Source organism: Rhopalosiphum padi, chromosome 1 (assembly GCF_020882245.1).
Source record: "Rhopalosiphum padi isolate XX-2018 chromosome 1, ASM2088224v1, whole genome shotgun sequence".
Lineage (NCBI taxonomy): Eukaryota > Metazoa > Arthropoda > Insecta > Hemiptera > Aphididae > Rhopalosiphum > Rhopalosiphum padi.
Window position 1 is genome coordinate 48,812,579 of NC_083597.1, and position 22,490 is coordinate 48,835,068.

At 25.5% G+C, this 22,490-nt stretch overlaps 3 protein-coding genes across 3 annotated transcripts; all 3 read right to left on the reverse strand.

The window, feature by feature from the left end:
- Positions 1 to 2,570: 2,570 nt before the first annotated feature.
- LOC132932387 (uncharacterized) lies at positions 2,571 to 9,580 on the reverse strand. Its single transcript, XM_060998746.1, has 8 exons — positions 9,183 to 9,580; positions 8,922 to 9,079; positions 7,664 to 7,817; positions 6,700 to 7,281; positions 6,539 to 6,606; positions 6,254 to 6,476; positions 5,745 to 5,853; positions 2,571 to 4,689 (listed from the first exon to the last, which is right to left on the reverse strand). The coding sequence occupies exons 1-8, from the start codon at positions 9,241 to 9,243 to the stop codon at positions 4,494 to 4,496; spliced, it is 1,551 nt and encodes a 516-aa protein (XP_060854729.1). The 5' UTR covers positions 9,244 to 9,580; the 3' UTR covers positions 2,571 to 4,493.
- A 1,886-nt stretch (positions 9,581 to 11,466) lies between these two features.
- On the reverse strand, positions 11,467 to 18,991 carry LOC132926039 (uncharacterized). Its single transcript, XM_060990387.1, has 5 exons — positions 17,857 to 18,991; positions 16,923 to 17,807; positions 14,916 to 15,372; positions 11,778 to 12,034; positions 11,467 to 11,526 (listed from the first exon to the last, which is right to left on the reverse strand). Exons 1-5 carry the CDS (start codon positions 18,010 to 18,012, stop codon positions 11,467 to 11,469), a joined length of 1,815 nt encoding a protein of 604 aa, XP_060846370.1. The 5' UTR covers positions 18,013 to 18,991.
- Positions 18,992 to 19,259: 268 nt separating this feature from the next.
- On the reverse strand, positions 19,260 to 21,943 carry LOC132917754 (signal peptidase complex catalytic subunit SEC11A). Its single transcript, XM_060978638.1, has 5 exons — positions 21,754 to 21,943; positions 21,535 to 21,644; positions 21,224 to 21,373; positions 20,981 to 21,158; positions 19,260 to 19,519 (listed from the first exon to the last, which is right to left on the reverse strand). Exons 1-5 carry the CDS (start codon positions 21,799 to 21,801, stop codon positions 19,469 to 19,471), a joined length of 537 nt encoding a protein of 178 aa, XP_060834621.1. The 5' UTR covers positions 21,802 to 21,943; the 3' UTR covers positions 19,260 to 19,468.
- Positions 21,944 to 22,490: the final 547 nt, after the last annotated feature.

Consider the following 22,490-nt stretch of genomic DNA (forward strand, 5'->3'; position numbering starts at 1 on the left):
GAAAAAGATAGGTTAGTGCCTACTTAAAAATGTAACATAAATTCGTTTCATATCATTCTGATTCCAAATAAGCCAATTTCTTTTTGCTTTTTTCGGCTTTTTTTATGTGAATACTTTTTAATTGCTTTTTTGCAATTATTCCAGCTGTGGCATTTTAATATTTTTACTGTTTTATAATAATAAAATAATTTAAATTTAATTAACAAATAATGTAAAACTATATGCTTCTTAGTTATGTATGATAGTACTATAGTAGGTACAGTTCTCAATCTATTTCAAACGTGGAATACGGAGTATAGAATAATATAAATATAATAGGTATAGTATATATAGTGGATTATTATTGTTTTTGTTTATCGGTTTGATTATTAAATGTATTAAATATAATTCGACGATATTTTGCTATATACCTCACCTACCCATTACTTTAGTGGATATAACATATAAAGCAGGGATCACCAACTAATTTATATAGAGGTCCGTTTTGAAACTTACCATACTTGTCGCGGTCCCCTAACAATATTAATAATTTACACACGTTAATAAATATATATTTTTTTAATTAGTATTTATATTGATTTCTTTATGCATTTGTTCAATACAGATTAATTTAATTTTTTTTTCATATCATAAATTTTATGACACCAGACACACTTATAATTTGTGTTTATTTATTTTAAAAAATTTTAAAATTTACTCCGCGGATAAGGGTCCGTAAAAAAAGTAACTGCGGTCCGGATGCGGACCACGGTCCTCCAGTTGGTGACCCCTGATATAAAGCGTTCATTTTTAATGTATAAAAACATGTAATCTTATAAATTATAATAGTCAGTTTCACAACTGAAAATCTGGCTAAATACAATATGATCTTAAATTAATTATTTTTTAATTTAGTCATTTTTGATTTTTTACCTAGTCCAAGTTAATTTTTGGTCATACTTTTTTTATTATTTAAGAATTATGTTTTAAAATTTGAGCCTTACTCGTGATAAAATAAACAAGTATAGTTACAAAAATCCAATTTTTATCAAATCGGTGCATTTTCCACTATTTTTAATTAGTCTTTGAACTTTGAAGTCTAAAATACTTCGCTAAAACGTGAAATATTGATGGAAATATTAAATAATGTATTGAGGTTGAGATATTAGTATATTACTACATTTAAGTACACATATAAGTATACAATAATGCTATTGTAATAAATGTATTTTGTATTTTTATATATTATTGGTGCCATTTAGACATTCTTGTGAATATAAATAATTTGAAATTTTGAAATTTTTAATCACTATCTACTTTCGTTGCTATCTGTATTATAATACTCGTAATAAGTTCTCATCGAAGCTCAGGAGGATATACACTGGTTATACCTACCTTATTACAATAATTAGTTGTGAAATACTAATTTAAACATTCATGTTGATGAATTAATAATAATTTTTTTTAAACTTTGAAGCAAAATTAAACTAATTTTCAAAGTTTATTTTTATTTTAATTTAATTTATTTAATATATGTTAGTATATAACATGCTCTTAAAAATGTTATACAATAAATAATAAATAAATATTAATTATGTAATTATATGCCTACCTGATATTTTTAAATATATTACAACTGTGCAATAAATAATAATATAAAATAATAGTTATTAGAACTTCTGTTTGTGGTTCTATTTTTAAATTGTATTCTTTGTCTTTTCCAATAAGAGTAGTAGGTTTTGTGGAACTTTCAGTTTTGATTCCTAATGTTCCTATGTTGTAGAACCATGCTTTACCGGAGATTTTGAGGTTAGTGTGAAAATTTAGGAATTGGGTTTTTATCCAGATTTGAAGGAGAGATATTACCGTATCGTTATAGATTTAACTAACCAAAGTTGATAAAAAAATACAAGGAGAAAAATAATTGTGAAATAAAAAAATAATTCATTTAAAACAGTTGTTATTATACCATAGAGATATATCATAGAGACCTATGAAATGGTTTTTTCAGAAATATTTACTTTATGTAAAATTGCTAAATGATTTCATCACTGAGTACATAACGAACCCTAACTTAACCACAAGGATGAGAATGTGTCAAACATACACTATTTTTTTCAGTCAGAATATTTAACACTTTCTTTAGAAAACTTTGACTGCTTTGAGAACACACAGACCCCACTAATTTTTATTAATGATTAAAACCCTAATTGGACAATAGAAAATACCAAACACGGGTTGTTCCATGTTGTTTTCAATTCCAATATTCTCAAAACCCCATTCAACAACAATGTAGTATATCAAATTATAAAAAAATTTTAATTTTTATAACAATTTATATAAGATATGACCTCAACAGTGAAATGCGCAGTTATTACTATAGGAATAGAGTTATCTGTGAAAATGACTTAATATTCTATGTTTTGATATATAATAAAAAGAAAAATGTTTATTATGTAGGTTTATAATAATTTTGTGATAACTATATTATTTTATTTTAACACCTAATTGATTATTGTAATTTCATATTTATTATGAAGATATAATAAAATGGTAAAATACTTATATATTAGATTTTAATAAATAATGTATACTATGGGTACATATATTTTATTGATAATCAAAGGACACATATCTAACAATATTTAACATGATTTCTATACAATTTATATAATTCACAAACAGATAAAATAAAAAACAATAATTTGAATAAAAAAATGAACTATATAATATAATCATTTGCTCAATAAGAAATTATGTGAGTAACAATATTAAATTTGTATAATTTCAGAAATACATTATTTTTACAAAATATAACTATTTACAACAATAATTAGACTTTTTCCATATTTCTAATAAATAAAAATAAAATCTTATAAATTAATCACACTTGAAAACATTGAAATATTAAATTGAAAAAAAAAATAATAATAAGTTATGCAGAAAAAACACATTCATATTAAGAAGAATTACTAATGAGCTAACAATTTAACCATTGAGCATCTTAGACTCTATATAATAGTATGATAGTCAACCATCAACTATGCAATACAACAATACTACATGTTAAATAAATTAACTTAGATTTAACCTCTAAAAAATGAAACATTTTAATTAGGATAAGAAATAATGCAAATATTGTCATTGCCTTTTTAACATATTGTCCTTACTATAAATATTGGCACATAGTTATTATAGGATATGTAAATAAATTAAATATAATACATATTATTAACGGTTAAAGTTATTACAAAAACTTTTTCAAATTGTATAATTAAATACATTTTTTTTGTGATACCGTGAAGAACATGAAAAAAAAATTGAATTTAATAATATTATGTAATGAGGTAAAAATAATTTGTACGATTAAAAATGTTTAAATTTAATAACACATAGATATTAGATATTGTCATTAGTTCAAAATGTTTCGAGATACATTACTAAAGTAAACCATTGAATTAAAAAATAACAATTATTATATTTATATATTTACAGTAGTCTCATTAATCCGAATGATATTGGGGAAAGTAGTTATTCAGATTAATTTGTTCAAATTATCTATGATCATATCTAGATGACGTATGCATGCAATGTACGTCAATACATGTATCAATATTATTATTATTATTGTGTAGGTCTACGAAAAAATATATCTTTAATTAGTGATGCAATAAATCTCAAGCCCATTTGGACTAACCCATGTTTGGATTATCAAAATCCTACTGTATATATTTATCATTCATTATATAAAACATTATGAATATAAATAAATAAAATAATAATATATCAATTGCCATCATCCGAGATTTAAGACTAAATGGCTTTAATTAATAACAATATTTTAATATGTACAAATGAGCTACTGTGGTTCCATTTCACTGTAAAGTTAACACAAAAAAAAATGGGAATAACCATGGTTGTTTACTGTGTAAATGTACTATAAGAGTTCTAATTTATGATGAAAGTGAAAGTTGAGAAGTAAAATGTAAATATGATAACTTACAATACTTATACATTATTTACAACTAAATAAATTAATGGAATATATGGAGTAATTTAAAAGAATTTCAAGATGAATACAGATAGTGTTTAAACTTGGTAAGATAATTACTAAAATTGTACAATAATAAAAATTAAATGCTAATTAAATAAAATGTATTATAATCAAATACAAATTATTGTAGTTATTCCATGTATAACTTAAGTCTTATTTACTATTGAAAATCTAAAAATAGATAATTGCTAAGACTCCAGTTATTTAAATTATTGAAATGTGATGATTACTGATATTTAATATACAAGTCTCCATAAACATGATAATATACTGTGTACAAAAACCCTAAATTATAAGTTTAAATTAAAATATTTGGAATGCCAAAAAGTTATATTTGTCAATCATATTTTTTTTTTAAGGAACAGCAACAGAAAAATCACACTGTAAAATATATTCATTTGCCAGTCCAATGTATAGTCATTTAGACATTACATCTGTTTGGACCGACTACAGTGCTTGGTCATTGCATACTACCATACTTTTGATTTTGGGGTGTAGCCAAATTACCAATTTGTTCTTCACTGCCATCATACTCTGAATAGTCTTGAGTACGGTTAATTGCTTGGCTTATAGCATCACGCAACCGCTCTCTAAATGTTTTGTATTCCATGTCTGAGTTATTGGCAAAATCAAAATCTGCTACTTCTACCATATACCTATAAAAAGTAATGTTGGTATATTATATTTTAATGATTATTATGAATGATAATTTCTTTAAAACAATAGAAAATGAAAAATGTATTAAAAAAATAAAAGATTAATTTCGTAATAACAATTTTTATTGTAGAGAATACTAAGTACAGGATCCGGCAAAAAACCTCCCTTATTTAGAAATAGCGCTGTGTGAGTTGTGGTGGTGGTACAACAGTGGAAAGGGTATCGATGGATAGTGGTATATGTGCCATTTTTAGTAGATGTAATGGCAAGGAACAAAAAAAAATAAAATAAAAACCAACAAAAAATAATGAAAATAAAACATGATTTAAAAAAAAAAACTCTAAATTTAAATTTTTTAATGTGATCACCCTGTGATTATATTCTTTGGAGATATTTAAAGGCACAGTGTACGATCATCGCCCCGCATCCCTACAAGCACTTAAGGAGCCAATCACCAGGCATTGGCCTCCATTACACCAGCAATGACACGAAGAGTTATGGAAGACTATCGGTAAAGGCTTCGTGAATGTGTTAACAATGGAGGACACCACTTAACCAATATAATGTTTAAAATAAATAATTAAAAATGGCATAATATTTATTAGTAAAAAATAAAAGAATTTTTTCTATTTCGTTGTTTGTTTATTTGCAACTGCCTCTTGAAATATGGGAGGTTTTTTTTCCGGACCCTGTACTTAGTAAAAAAATAGCATTATTAGATTATTTATCAATGATCATAACATCCAATTTAAAATATGTATTTAAATAATTAATGTTATTGTTTATTAAATGTTGTTAATTAAAAAAATTATATTTTTTATATATTTGAATTCAGGAATATTTTTACATAGGTAACCTTAAAAAAAAACTTTTTTTTAAAGAAGTTTGATGAAATTATTCAACATATTTTAAATAAAAAAATTATTATGATACGAGTAATGGATTAATGAATTTTAAAAGTTTTAAGTTAAGAGAAAGCAAACAAAATATAAAGTTTTATGATATCTTGAGTTGTTTAGATAAATAGACAATAGTATTTAACTATTAATAGTACCTCGATCTGTTTTGAAAGTAATAAGCTATTCCAAACACAACAATTATTACTGCAATTGAACTGAAAGTTACTGGTACAACAATGACAGATATTTGTGGTTGTTTTTGTACTGAAAGGTATAAAAAAAATTACATATATAATAAATAAAAATTTAAAAATTGGGACCAGTCCAATGTGTGATCTATCGATAAATGGCTACCGACTAAAAACATTTATATATGCTACTTAAAACAGTTATATACTCTTACTCCGTACTATAATGTTGATTGTTATATTCATTTTTTTATCAGATTTAAAAAATACTTTTTCTGTATGAATATAACAATCATCATTATAGCACAGAATAAATTTCATCTATTCTGTGATTATAGTACAAGTAAGTACATTACTATTTTAAGTAGGTAGTATACATGTACATTTAGTCGGTAGATCACACATTAGACCAGCCATTTATTTGTAGATCACACATTGGACCGGTCCCAAAAAAATATATATATGGTCATAATTACCTTTATAAATATTAATTCCAATAGGTGTTACGACTTTTGAAACATCGTTAGCCAAATTTACAATTAGTGTATAATTGGTAGGCTCACGGAAATAATGTACAAATTGCATTTGACATTGCACTAAATTTCTGTCCGGTATACAAGAATCATTACCAGTTTCATTATAAGGTCCTTGAACATAATGTGCACAATAGCGGAAGGGGCCACTACCATTACAGTTTACCTATTAATTAATGAATGTTTAATTTAATAATGTTACAATTTACAAAATAATATTTTGATTACCAGAAGATTTAACATTTCTCCTTCTTGTATCCACACTTTTCCTTGAGTCTTAACATTTACAATTGGATCTAAGAAAACGTAAGCTTTTATTATTTTATGCTAACTAAAAACTAATAACAAACTGCAAGTTATTTAAAATAAATATCCACACTAATATTTACCTTTGGTGAGCACAGAACGACTAAAATATCCATATTTTTGTTGGTCTTTTAAAGGAACTGCAGATAATAATAATTCAAACTTATTTTTTAGTTCACAGTCTGAAGTAAAAGTCGAATTGATTATATGATGAGGAAATATAACATCATTTTTAGAAGGTGCTTTAGTGGTAGAAGGCGTAGATATAGTAGCATCAATAGTAGAGTTATTAGTAGAAGTAGAATTATTAGTAGAAGTAGAATTATTTGGATTGACTGTGGTAGTGGATACTATTGGTGTAGGTGTAGTTATAGGTATAGATGAGGGAATATTGGCTACTACAATGCCAAGTATTTCATGTTGAATGCCTGGTTCAGTATAATTACTAGAAAATGTATAGCTTGTTGTGTTTTCTTGGTAGATACAATCAACAAACCAGTAAACAGAGGTTGAATTGGCACTTTTATTTAGATAATCTAAATCGGCAGTATTGATTTCAACTTGGTGAACAGTTTCTAAATTAGTTGACACATAAATAGTTCGTGGAGAATTTTTTGAAATATTTGTATTATTTTGAAATAGTTGAAGTACACCGTTCAAATTTTCTGAAATAAAAAATGTACAATAGTCATGTAAATCATTTCTTAAAATAATATCTATCACATATTTGTTCTAAATAAAATTATATAAAATTATGAATATTTTTAATTTGATAAAAAGAAGTGCTAACATGTACAATAATAGAAGAATTTGTCTTCTTAATTCTAAATGTTAAAACTAACTAGATTATAATGTAAAAATGTTATTTTAATATATATATAATTTGTTATCTTAAAATGGCTAAATGTCAATTATTTAAATGTATATAATTAAATCTAATTAATAACGATATATTATACATATCAGTACAATATATTTACATTTATATTTTTTTAACAATAAATTTAAAAATAATTTCACATAAAATAATTATATACAATACGTTACCTGTAACAATTAACTGGCCACGACCACTAGTAATTGGATGAAAGATGAAAGGAAGTAATTCCTGTTTAACTTCTACTTTATATCTATAATTTGAAGGTCCAGTTGTTGTATCAAATGCTATGTAAAATATTGCCACACAATTTTTTATCCTGGTCTAAAATTGAGAAAAAATCAAAAATTTAATTATTTCCAAAATGTAGAAATAAACCTAAATAATAAGCACTAATTAGTAGTTATAAGTTGGTTCAATGTTAACTTTAATACTGATTTATCATTATTAATATTATAAATTATAGCAAGATATATAGATATTTAAATATTTGGTATTTTGTCAAGTAGTATTTATTAACATATGTATATTTATATAATACTATAAAATAATAATACATTTTCATGTTTTTTATGAAATTTAATTTTGTATTTATTAATATATATATTTATATTATATACTATAAGTTAATACATTTTTATGTTTCTTAAAAATTCTTTTCTTCTAAAAATTCAATTTCTTGAAAATTAATTGTATACAAGGTATACATTGTTTCATGCATTATTATTATAAATATTATATTTGCAACCAAAATCTGGCACACAGCCTTGTAACTGCAAGTAGAATACCATCTAAGATTAAGACCTCATGTCTTCATGTAAACATGAAATGTAAAAAAAAAAAGTTAAACAGACAATTACCTGCATATAAAACAAAAGTAAAAACATATTTATCTGAAAAACTAATTTATTTATTGTATTTATTTTTTATCTAGTATTACATAGAACAATTAACAAATATGAAATATTATTTTGAAACATTAAATGTTTTGATCCATAAAATCAAAAAAATGCATGTGTTGATAATATGAGTATCATAATACAGTATTTATATTATTTTTATTAATAATATTTGTATTTATACCTAATTATAAATTTAGTTTTAAGATTTTAAATAATTAACAAACATATTATTTAAATCAGGTAAGTTATACTCTATTTCAAAGTAGGATACACCAGTTCTGAGCAATTTTTCCCCTTCTACGAGTCATTACCTATGCCGTTATGTGTGAGATGCGTGCCACCGGACGGAAACCGGTCGCTGCCTGGTGCATTCTACTTTAAGAAAGAATATATAAATGTCTAAACAGTAAAATGACAAACAGAGTTTTAGTATAAGTACTTTATTTTAAAAAAGTACAATAATAATAATCTACTTGATGTTAAAAAAATAAAAAATATATAAAAATTTAAATGTTCAAAAACATACTTCCAATGTATGCTTTGGAAATGCATCATCTTCATAGGAAAACAACAGATTTCCCTTAGCACAAACACCATTGTCATCAACAACAGTGGCATTCAGGGTGACTGTTGAACCGGTGGTTACAGGACTGTTATTGTTCAGTATTAGTTGATAACCATCAACTAGAATAGGTAATAAATAATAATAAAGAAAAGATCACAGTTAAAAAAAAGTCAATTGACCCATTACATATGGATAATCTACAAAAATAGTGTTAATACTAACCATCCGTGCGACTCCAAAATAAGATTGTAAACACTAAATACCATTTCGATTTCCCTATCATAACTAACGGCGCATTCAGAGCAATGATCTCGAGAAATTTAAAGAAAACAATTCAATCTTTAGACGTAGTGATATTTAAAAATGTTAAATAGGTAAAAAAATTTGAAAAAACAAGCAAACAATTTATGTTAATTACTCAATAATTAATATACAAGAACATACACAACACTGAAACAGTCATAGAATAAGGTCTCTATTACAGAGATTAGAATTTAGAATGGTCAACAATCCGTATTGTTTTGATGAAAGAAAACTATAGAACGAATGTATAGTACATGACACAGGTACCTACTACGAGTTGAGTTTGAGTTATGACTAATGAATGCAAATTGCAAACAGTGTTATTGTTAATACAAATCCTAATGTTATCAATTGTGTCCCAGGCTTATCGCTCTAGTGCTCTACATATGTTTTATACAATATTAATTGAAATGGATAGATGGCGTTGATAAAGTGGTAGTCCACGGTTTAAGATAGACTATCTTAAATCGTCTGGTAGTCGCACGTTTCCAGTTTTCATATTATCCAATAATATTGTACTACGTTGTATTCTGTGCCTATGGGCTATAGGCATTAAGCAATAGATTTAGTATTTAGATCATATTCGTATATAATCTGAGCTATAAGCAGTGGCGTATTTAGGATTTATTTTTTTATTTTTTTTTTGATATAATTACAGTTTTCGATGCCAAATGGCTCAAAATTGTATTACTTACTATAAAACTTATAATAGAATGATAAATAGAAAAAAAACAACCATAAACACGGATTACTACATGTAGTTCGTGACTATATATATAACCATATAAAATTAGCTAAAAAAGGTGGGTCAAGGCCAAGGGGGAGATATATCTCCCTAATCTTACCCCGCAAATACGCCACTGTCCTTCCAACAGCAAATGAAGTTAAGTACTTAGGGCTCACATTTGACAAACGTCTTACGTGGGGCCCTCACCTGAAACTAAAGCGTAAACAAGTCAACTCCAGGCTGCACCTCCTTAGACCTCTTTTAAAATCCAAACTATCCCTAACAAACAAGGTGACAATATATAAAGTGATAATCCGTCCGGTCTGGCTCTATGGCATCCAGTTATGGGGGTCTTCAAAGCCTTCAAACACTAGAACACTACAAGCACTTCAATCAATATGCTTACGCCTAATCACCTCCTCCCCCTGGTATGTAACAAATAAAAATCTCCACAAAGATTTAAAACTACCCACTCTTAACGAATTGGCCAAGTCCCATTATACCAAATTCTTTTCTAAGCTACACTCTCATTATAATCCTTTAATCCAAAAATTATCCTCTGCAACACACGTCCCTAAAAGACTAAAAAGGCTGTGGCCCCGAGACTTGCTCAAAGCATAAAATTATAATGATACGAGTCATAACTTATGACCTAACTAAACAATAACTTAATGTAATCTCTGGTCAGGTGACACTACTGAGGGTCTTCCTATTCGAATATTTTATAATGTTATATAAACTTTGTCATCATACTTACTGATTATTGTAAAATAGATTGTAAATATATTTTTCTTAATAAAAAAAAAATACGCCACTGGCTATAGGAGTATAGCCTTTATAGTACTATAGATGGATGTTACAGGCAGTGTCGGTCTGGCCCCCCCCGGCTACCCGGCGATCACCGGGGGCCCTTCGATATTTTTCAATATTAGAGGCCCATAGCCAATCGTTAACGTAATAAAAAATATGTATGTGTTTAAAATTCTAATCGGGTACAACTCTAATAAATATGTAAACATTGAACATAAATACATGGTAATTATTGTGGTCTGCTGATAAGGATAAACGCAGTATTTAGCTTACTACCTACTCTACGGGATAAAAATAGATCTATATTGACAAAGGCGTTGAAAAAAATAACCTAATTTTATTAATTATGTATAAAATAGCTTTATTAAATGACAGTTAAATTTTTTTTTCGATTAAGTTAAAATTAAGTTTGTAGGGGGCCCATTCGAAATCAGTTAACCAAGGGGCCCAGTCATGAGCCAGACCGACACTGGTTACAGGTACCATTTATCTGAATTAAGACGGCACAACTGGTAGTACGAGTAGTACGACACACTGGTCACAGCAACTCAGCAACAGGACTCAGTGCCGATTGGCGAAATTCACATCGGCGGACTGCCGACTGGGTCGTGTACTCCGGCGCAAGCAGAAAAGATTTAAGTGGGCCAAAAAATCTTTTTTTTATGTTTAAAAAATATACCGTTCACTAAATTCGTTCATGGCCAATTTTACAACCATTACGTAGACCTAGGATTATTCAAAATAAATAATAGGGATACAAATAGAAAGACGATACCACAGGCCACCTTGTAGCATCGTGAAAACCCATAAAAAAAAGTAGGCATATTAGTATAACCATTAATTGTATAACGTGTATCTATAAGTGTACCTATAACTATGAATCTATATTTTGTCATATATAAATGCATCTATAAATGCTTAACAATAATATATTACTCACTAAATCATAACAATTTATTAATAAAAAATTGTCTCACAAGTGAAAGACTACATTCTTTATGTTCATAAGATTCTATCCCTAGTATTCCTGTTTTATGTTCATCCTTAATAGTCTCATTAGAATTTTCATGTATACATTCTGTCCACAAAATATCATAGTCTAATATTCTTTCTATAGCCCATTCTAACCGTTTCTTGATCATAGGTTTGATCATTTCAATCCATTCTTCGCTTATTGTAGCATATTCAGATTTTTGCTTCGTAGTGATATCAACTGCAGATATTTCATCATTATCTGAAAAATTTACCGAGTTACTTAGTTACCTATATATATCTAAAACGGTAATCAGTCAAAAAGTCCGTTTTAAAAAAAGTTGGACAAAAATTCCGGATTCAGTTTTTATAGTCAGACAAAAAGTCCGAAAATACAAAATATTTTATATAATTAATATTTATTTTAAAAATTTAAAAATGTTTATAGACATTATATATTATATACATTATATTAATATATTATTATATTTATTTAAATTTTCTTATTTTCATTCATATAATTATGAATGAAAATAAGATATTATATAATTTATTACGATATATTAAAACTACAATATCAAAATTTGTTTGTAACTAAATACATTTTAACAAATAATGAATTTTATTTTATTTATAAACATGTCAATTGTCAATCTAAACAAAACTAAAAAAAAAATAGTATATCATTATTATAATAAAAAAATATAAATTTATCATTATTATAGGTACCTAACTATACTATACTATATAGTGGATTCGATTCCCGTTTCATTTTTGTTAGTTATACGAAAATATAATATATATGTACCAGCATTTTTTAATTTTTAAAATAAATATTAATTAGGTAGGTATATTATTTTATATTTTCGGACTTTTTGTCCGACAATAAAAATGTGCTCGGTCTTTTTGTTCGACTATAAAAAATGAATCCGGACTTTTTGTCCAACTTTTTTTAAAGCGGACTTTTTGTCCCCGGACTTTTCGTCTGCAATTCATCTAAAACACATTTAAGTTCTATTGCAGGTGAAACTATTTTATTATTTATTATTACCTTTACCTACATAAAAATATAAATAATTCAATAAAGGAAGTTAAACAAACTTAGACATTTTTAAATAGATAAATATAATATTGTCAAATGTGCAATATTATTATGGAAGAAAGTTAAACTTATTAGGTAATAATAACTTATTACTTATTACTCATTATACTTGACAGAACGACAGATGACAGTAAGTTATCTATGTAAGGTCAATGATTATTACTATTATTACATTGTCTTATCAATTTATCATATACAGGATAATATATTATAGGATATACAGTCTCGATAAAATAAAAAGGAATAGTTTTATACATATTTCCTTTGTTTTGAAAATTGTCAGGTGCAATATTAATCCATAAGCATTTAGTAAAAAGTAGTAATTATTAACGAATATTTTATATTGCATACCGAATATAATTATCGAGCTCATATCCATTTACAAAGTATTTAGTATAATAGACTATATTATCCTTATTCCTTAGTATTTAAAGTTAGAATAACTCCGGAAGTTTTCGTTCAAATTTCGATTACAATACGTCAACATTTTCAGAAAAATTACCTAATTCACATTTCTCAGTGTAATATTTTGAAACCTGAATTTGTATTAGGTTGGAGATTTTTGCATTGCCCCATAACTGTAGGTCTTAAGTCCAAATTGGATTTAGGATAAATGTATAAAAGAGTAATTTAAATAATTTAATAGGTATTTAATTTTCAATGTTTATTGTTGACGATTAAATTTTGAAACATTCGTACCTAAATGGGAGTTTAATTGTAATCTTTTGATTTTGATATGGTGAACTCACTAACTCAGGGTAAGAGTGTAAGACAGTGTCTGAGAGTCAACTCAAGATATGTTATAGTTGGAGATGGAAGAATCTAAGTACCAAAAAGTATTTTTTCTGGACTTAGTGCTAATTTAGAAGTAATTGTAATATGAGTTGATTTAGTTTAGTCTGTCGCATTATTCTGCTACTAGTAGGTACTACTAAAGTAAAAATTTAATGCTGTGATTAAAGTATAGTAAATAAATAGATTTTTATACTAATTATTCGTTAAAAGTTTCATTTACCTACCTACGCATAAAATAGATTTTTGAATTAGGTACAATAAAATAAGTAAAATCGTTATTCTTCATTTAAATACCTATTTAATCTCGTCCAAAATTGAATTTAAAATGTCTATATAAAAAACCCGTTAGGCACTTATATATTTTTTTAGTTATCTTTAGTATTTTTAATTTCAGTAATAATTATATGACAAACCTTGTACTTATTACATTTTCAATCATTAGCTATAAAAATTAAATATTTTATAAATTTTTAATTACACAATTATTTATAAACTATCATGAACTTTGTCAAAATTTGAACTTTAAATAGGTTTCTAATAAATTAAGCTTCTATCTAATAAAAAAAATGTCCACGTGTTAATCTTTAATAAGTACCTATTTTTTATATTTATAATAAAAGCTTATAGTGAATACGTTTAATTAAATCTTCAAGCTTTTTGATCGAGTGAAATATTTTTATCTAAGTTTATAGAAACAATTTAAAAAATTTAAAATTGCAGAAAATATTTATTAATAGCTAAAAATAGTCAAGATATTTTAAGTTTTATTATGTACCAATAGAAAATTCAAATTATGTACATAAATATTTAAAGGTAATTTTTTCAAGTATCTACGGTTATTCGTTTTTGACTTTTTGTTTAACATTAAAAAAAAAAAAATTAAATTAATTTGTCTATTACTGATTTTTGTGTAAAAATTTACGTTTTTTCTCATTATATATTTTTCGATTATTTTGAAAAATGAAAAGTATTAGTAATTTTTACTTAAAATTTTGATTTCTCAAACCACCAACTATGTATATCCAATTTTTGTCAGAAACCACCTCCTGGGGTTGAATTTTTTTAAGTTTTCACTAACTCTACGCGCTAAAATAACGATGCTAGACAGTAAAAGTACATCTATAATATTGTAAAATGAAAGCATTCATCATCTCGCTCAGAATCCAAAACTAATATCACTACGAATAAAATCGTATAATATAATATTTTTAATTTAATAAGATATATCTAAAGATTACCTAGGTACCTGAATCGTTTATTACTAATTTTGGTTGAATTTCAGCAGAAATTGTATACATTTCTTGACAAACTTCATCATGATCAAATTCGTAAGTACTCATTATCAAATTTATACAATCCATTGTTATATACATGATTTTATGTGCGTTTAATTCGTGATGATTCATTTGACAATGTTCAAAAACAATTTCTTTTTTTAGCAATACAACAGCTGTTTGACTAATTAAATTTAAGCATTTTTCTTTAAGTGATTGTTTTAGTTGCATACACTGGTATAAAAGTTCTTCAATACTTTTAGAATTCTCTGTTTGTAATATATGGTAAAGATTTGTCATTTTTTCGTCATGGTAATGATATTTTTCAATAAAAGACGACTTGTCTTCTAAAAATGCATTTTGATGATCTTTACTTGTTGATTTAGTAAGTAATCCATTGCATTTTTCAGATAATATAGTATTTTGCAACTAAAATTTTTTTAATTTTTGGTTGAATAATGTAGACATTTTTCGAGGCATTTTTATGACAATGGCTATCTTTTGAATTTAAATTACCTAACTTAAAGTCTTAAAACTAATTTTTAAAATTTTTTCATGTATCTATCTAAGACCTAAGTAGCAAAGGAAATGATTTCATAAACATTTACAAAACATTATTCTTGTCTCAGTTGTCTCTTAGCTAGATATAATAGTGATTGGTTTACCTATAGGGTAGGTATTATAATTTAAACAGGTACCTACCTACCTAGACACTAGAATTTATAAGTAGGAACAAAATTTTTAATTTAAAAAAATTGAAATATGATGTTAAAATTGTATACCAAAAACATTAAAATACTTTCCTTTTATTATTCTTTTGAAAAATAATATTTTTAAGACTTACACAAATTCATTGCATCATAAGAAAAAATATGTTCTTATTGTATAAATAAATAATTAAAAAAAAAAACATTTGTAAAGATTCCTTGGAGGCTTGAAGCTTGAACTCATTTAGTTTCAAAATAAAAATATACATATAAGGATTTTTTCTCACAATATACAAAATATTTTAAGATAGGTAAGTATGCTAAATAAACTAAAATAAATACTTCCTAACCCAAAAAATATACAAAAAAAAAACTTTCATTTATAAACTCTGTTGAACGAATTGTCTGTTTTCTTTTTACTTTTACAAAACTGCATAATATTTTAATCAGAGAGAAATGTAAAATTGTTAGCACCTCAATATCTAAAATCCAACAATAAATATGTAGGTAGGTACCTATAAGGCTATAAATTACTTTATTAATGTGTATAATATATAAGTACAGAAGGTACCTCCCTGTATATGTATGTAAAATGTAGATACTAGATACTAGGTATTTAACTAAATGGGCAAAATTACTTTTATATTTTATATCTTATTAGTTTTAAATAAAAATGTTAAGATGTAAACATATATAAACTTATTATATAGACATTTAATATTTTAATATTTATGTACCTTGTTACTACTTACTTTGTTTAAAATTTACAAAAGTAATTAGATATTTCAATGTGAAAATAAAGTAAGTAAAGGTACTTATAGAAATACATGTTGGTTTAATTTAGGGTTATAGCAAATACAATTAATTAATACCTACCAGAAATACAAAATATTATAAAGGTAGGTACAGGTAATATATAACCTTAACTAGTAGATTTTAAATTTTTTTTATTAAATACCTACCTAGTTGTTTGCAAATTTTATTAATATTGGCTAAGGCCAAGGCCGTATCTGGGGGAGGGTTTTGGGGGTTCACCCCCCCCTCCCGAAATTTTTTCGTGTTATATTATGTGGTAGTAGGTAAAATAACTATTTCAATCTCTGTTTTAATCAAAACACAATTTTTTTGGCTTAAACCCCCCCCCCCCCCCCAAATTATTTTTCAGTTACAGCCTTGGCTAAGGCCAAGGTTGTTAATTATGTACCTACCAACAACATTGAATATAATATATGTAATATTACATAGTCCATAGATACCTAGGTACCTACTTACTTGTACTATAGATGATATGTTGTTAACATTGGAAATAGCACATCCTTGTAGAGGTACACTGATCCTAGCTATATGATCTAATTTCCTCAAAATATTTAATTGCAAAAACCATATTTCTCTGTGAGGTCCAGTTCGTGTAGGTCTGAATAAAACAGTTAAATGTTTAATTTGACCGGGACCCAAGGTATAAGTCCTGGTGTCAAAAAAAAAACACTTTTTTTGTTTTTGTTTTAAAAAACAATCATATTTTGTAGCGGTATATTCTTCTTTTATCCATTTATAGTTGACACTTATTTGACCACAGTTTTCTATTATTATCTCATCCCAAGAATCTTCATTTATTTTTACAATATTAATTATTTTTGGTTTTGTTTTTAACTCAGTTGTCGTACAAATAGTGCTGTCATTAATTGATTGTATTATATAATCATTTACTCTAACATAAACAAGTGCAATATTACACTTGTTTTTTTTAAGAGCAGACTCAACATAAACTGATGGAATAGTACCTTTATAATCAAATTTGTGCTTCATAGCTTTTTTAAGAATATTTTCCCCAATAATAGCTAATTTCTCAGAACTTTTAAAAGGTATTAAACTTTTTAAAGTATTTAATTCATTATAAAGCAACACTTTATTAGGTGTTTGCAAATCAAAGCGAGCATCTTTCTTTATGCCCGATAATCCTTTTTCAGTACGTATTACATCTGGTATATATATACTTGAAAAATTTTTTATTTCTTTAGTGATAGAATAAGGAAAATCAGCACAATATTCATTATTGGCTTTTAACTTGAGTGCTACATCAACCAGCCATTTACATTCAACTTTTGATCTGAATTGATCAGACTTATTCATTAACAACGATGCAGAACTACGACATACCTATAAAATATATTTTTAAAATGAATACATATTACAGCTAAATATTTACCATTAAACCAAGGTATTTATGCTGTTGTTTTCTTATTTTAAGCCATCTATTCCAATTTCTCAGACTTTTACTTTCAATCACATCTCCACACAACATAATTTCATCAGCTGTTTCAACAGGTACATATTCCCATTCATCATCTTGATTACAAGACATTTTTATTATACAATATCAAGTTTATGTTAAATTTGATATTTTACAAAAGACATAAAATTAAACAAAATATTTTCTACGACAACCAAATTTTATATATCAAAAACAAAAATAACTAAAGTCAATAAACATATAGGAGATAAATAATAGTAGTAAAATTAAAAAAAAAATACTTCAAATTCTGGTTTATACATTATACCTATATTAATGTTGCCTTAAGATTTTAAATCCATAGAGAAATACTATAAGTAGGCATGATGATTCATGCATAATAACAATGAGTCCTGGGAAAACCTGTTTAAATTGTGCAGTACATTTAGAAAAAATGTTTTTGTTTTTTTTGTAAGACTTGTGTTAAGTGAATATGTATAATAGTATAATAATCTAGCATAGGTAATTAATCATTCAAATCCTAACAGTGAAATGAGAAATAAATTTAAAAAAAAGACACAGAGATGAAATATTTTAATGTAGCCAAAGATTGATTTTTATTCAAATGAGTTAGTAAAAATGATTGTAGTACTAATTTTCTTTGCTATATATAGAATGATCACTTATTTTTTTTCACTTTATAGTCAGATTTCAGCCCTCTATATGTCATCTAAACCTTTCAGTGTTGAATAATTTTGCAGTTAACACTGCATAATTATTTGATTAATCAAAATTAAATAATAATATAGTATTTAATTAAAAGGTTTTTCAATTAATATTACAATAATATTAATCAAAAATAAATTAAATAAAAATAATTTTTATAATAGAAATAAATTATCAAACATTAATGATTTATTAATTTAAACATAACGTATGAGGGGAAAATATTTAGATAATAATATACAGCTTTGTAAATTATTAATAAAATTTATTTTTTAGATTTGAACTTAATCACGCACAAACGCCTATCATCTTTTTTTGAAAAAAATAATGTACAGAAAAAGAAAATTAAAAGTTAAATAAATATAAGAACTTATTATTATACGTATAATTTTTTTTTTTTTGAGTTTTCCCTTAATTATTTTGAACGACTAGAGACTATTTTTAAATGTTTATAATAATAATTATAATTTATTAAATTTAATAGTAATAATAAACTATATAGTAAAATTATACAAATTAACATAGTAGTTTATAATTGAAAATATTTAATGTTTCCTAATAATTGCAATTTATAATAATTATATACAACAATAAATTATTTTAATCTTAATTTTTAAGAGTTATATGTAATTTAAATAATATAGTATTTGAAATTTATTAAAAATTGTTTTTTAATTTGGCTAGATCAAAAAATAATGTCATAATCTGCTTTTAATAATTGAATAACAAAAAAAAATATTTAAGAATAAGAAATACTCAGCAGCCACACATCAATACACATTAATACACATCACATGAATATTAAATTAACAAGTAAAAGAATTCCAAATTGTCTTTGGCTCAGCTCAAATTAATTGAGGATTTATTCACGATGAACAAGTACGTACAGTCCAAGACATGCTAGAACAGCAAACTGAAAAGAAATAAACTTAATTAGGTGACATATAATTTATATAACAATAAATAGGTTATATGCTTCTATAAATTCTTTACAAAATGCTAATATTTTAAAGATAAAAAAACAATTTTTTCTCCAATGGTTTATTACTTATGGTTATGGTTTCATATGGTGTACTTATTTTATCATTGTACAAAAAAAAATTAAATATAGCAACATGAAATCTTATATCATATTGTATGATACCATTTTTTATATTCAATGACATTTTTAAAATATTTATACTAATTTTAAGCGATTTACATCACAGACGTATTCATTCGATACTACTTGGTATTGGCTTATAAGTTAATAATAGTGCAAATAGGAGGGAGCTTAATCCCCTCCCCCAAATAAAAAGTGTATTTTTTTCTAAGTATTAAACTATACTGGATTCTTCTTTTTTTTGGTATTCCCTATCATTCTCAAAATAATTATAAATTATACTGATGTTAATATGTTTTATAATCAAAATTATATAACAGAGGATTATGGCTGGCATGATTATAAATAATATATTAAAGATAATCATGATATATGTGGCCAACTTTTAAACACATTCCTAGTCGAAATTACATAGCTATAATCTACAAACAAAAACAACATTTCAGATTTTCAATTTTACATTGCCACAGTAACTTATTATTTTATTTTAACCTCCTGATTTGTGAGTAATCCTCTAAAATGTAAAATGAAGGTAGCAAAATACCGTTTATTAAGTTTAAGCTAGGAACATTTTACGGTCTTCAACAAGTCGTGAATAGTGGTGTTTATCCAAATTTGTTTAACTTATATAGTGCTCAAAATTCTAGGAGTCTTGTTTCATACAAGAGATCATTTTTTAGTAATGAGTAGAATCGAAAATTGGCTGCGCATTTTAATAGAGCAATATTATTTCACAAACTTATCAATAGTTTATAATGAAAAAAGCATATCTAATAAAATATTCAGTGAAGAAATATTAAAAGAATTAGTTAAAACTCAATATAGACTACAATATGTAAATTGGATATTCTTGTTTTATTTAGAAAAATTTAAAAATGTAAAATCATGTTTGTATTGTGTAATAAAATTATTTACAACTTAAAATTATGAGTAGAAATAGACTTGATCAAGAATTATTTTATGAATTATGGAGGGTATGGAGACTGACCTCCACAGATGTATGTATCTTACATTTTTCACCCCCTCCCCAAGCAAAAATTTGTATTTGTGTCTATGCATTTCAAATAATATACTAATAATAATAATAAATTATAAAATATCCAATTCAAAATTGTTTTTAAAAATTTATCAAATCCGTTAAGGTGGTTTATACAATAACAAGGTATACTTAAAATCTATTAAACACAAGAGAAGATTTTTATAATATAATTGGATATATTAAAAATTACTAAACTTGCATTTCATTCTTATGAAATAAAACCAAATACATACTTTGACTTTAGGATATTCGTTCATTAAAATGGTAACCATTCCAACATATGGTAAAAATCCTCTGGCTCTGCCTACCATATCTGATTTTTCTAGCCACTGTTGACCAGGTGCATACAACCCTCTATCATCTACACTATTGTTGTCACCTTTGGTTAAAAATTTAATTGTACCATTATTTCTAGAAAAAAAAAAACATTGATAAAGCCGTATTGTTTAAAATAATAACTTTTTAATTAAACTGACTTTTCGTGTAGTTTTAAAACCCTGTGCACAATAGGGATATCACGTCCTTCAATTTTAAAAACAACTATTTCACCAACTCTAACTGGTTCTTCTTCATAATTTGTTAGGAATAATAGATCACCCCGATGAAAGGCTGGTTCCATACTACCACTGTAAAATATTGATCACGTTTAAATATAATATTTTGAAATTCAAGCTACTCAAAATTAGGAATAACTAACAATATTTAAAATCTTTAATAAAGTAACTATTTTTTTAACATGAAATATAATTAAAAATTTAAATGTTTGAATAAATTATATTTATTTTACCTTAAAACAACAACAATAGGACTCTCACTACCTGTAAAAACCATTAAACCTTTCCATATCATTAATGCCGATGAAACGATCATTCCAAAACTTAATACTTGATAGAGAAACTAAAATTATAATGGAATATTAAAAACAAATAATATTTAATAAATGTTGAAAAATTAAAAAAACTATACTGTGTTGTTAAAATAATACAACACAATTTGTTTCCATTACTTGTCGTTTATTCATGCGTTTCAAATCATCTAGGAATCCGTCAAACATCGTGGCTGTAGGTAAGGAAACTTTAAATAAAAAATAATGTAATTTGAAAAATAACTATGTACAGAAACGTACAGAATGTATAGAAAACTTATTTAAAATAAAAATTGAACACCGCGTAACCACGTCATTCTTAGAATATTTACTAGTAAGAAGTTAGCTACGAAATTTTGCCGGATATACCGTTATCTCATATTCACGTTTCGGAGTTCTTGTTCATGTAATTCACGGCAGGGAACCAAACAGCTGCATTTTCAGATATAATAATTAATATTATGTGAAAAAATGCGCCAAAAACTCAGTAAAAAAAAAAAATAAAAAAATATGAAATTCAATAAAGTCCTACATCAATGGCACTGGCACATTTGCACCGAAATATATTTTGGTACCAAAAATAATAAATATACTTGTAAATTGCGCTAAACTATAGGTACGTATTGAGAATTGATGTATAAATATATTATATTTTTTTCGACATTAATTACCTATTTGTTTATTATTTATTATAAAATTCAACGATTTAAAGGTATAGGTCTCAATAATTATTAGATATTTTATAATAATAGATCAGTTTTGTTTGTATTTATTTTTTTATTTGTCGAATTTTAGATGATCAAAATTAATTAATTTGAGTTTTCGCTATTATATTTTTCCTTTGTGCAATTAATGCTAGAAAGTTTATAACTATTTAA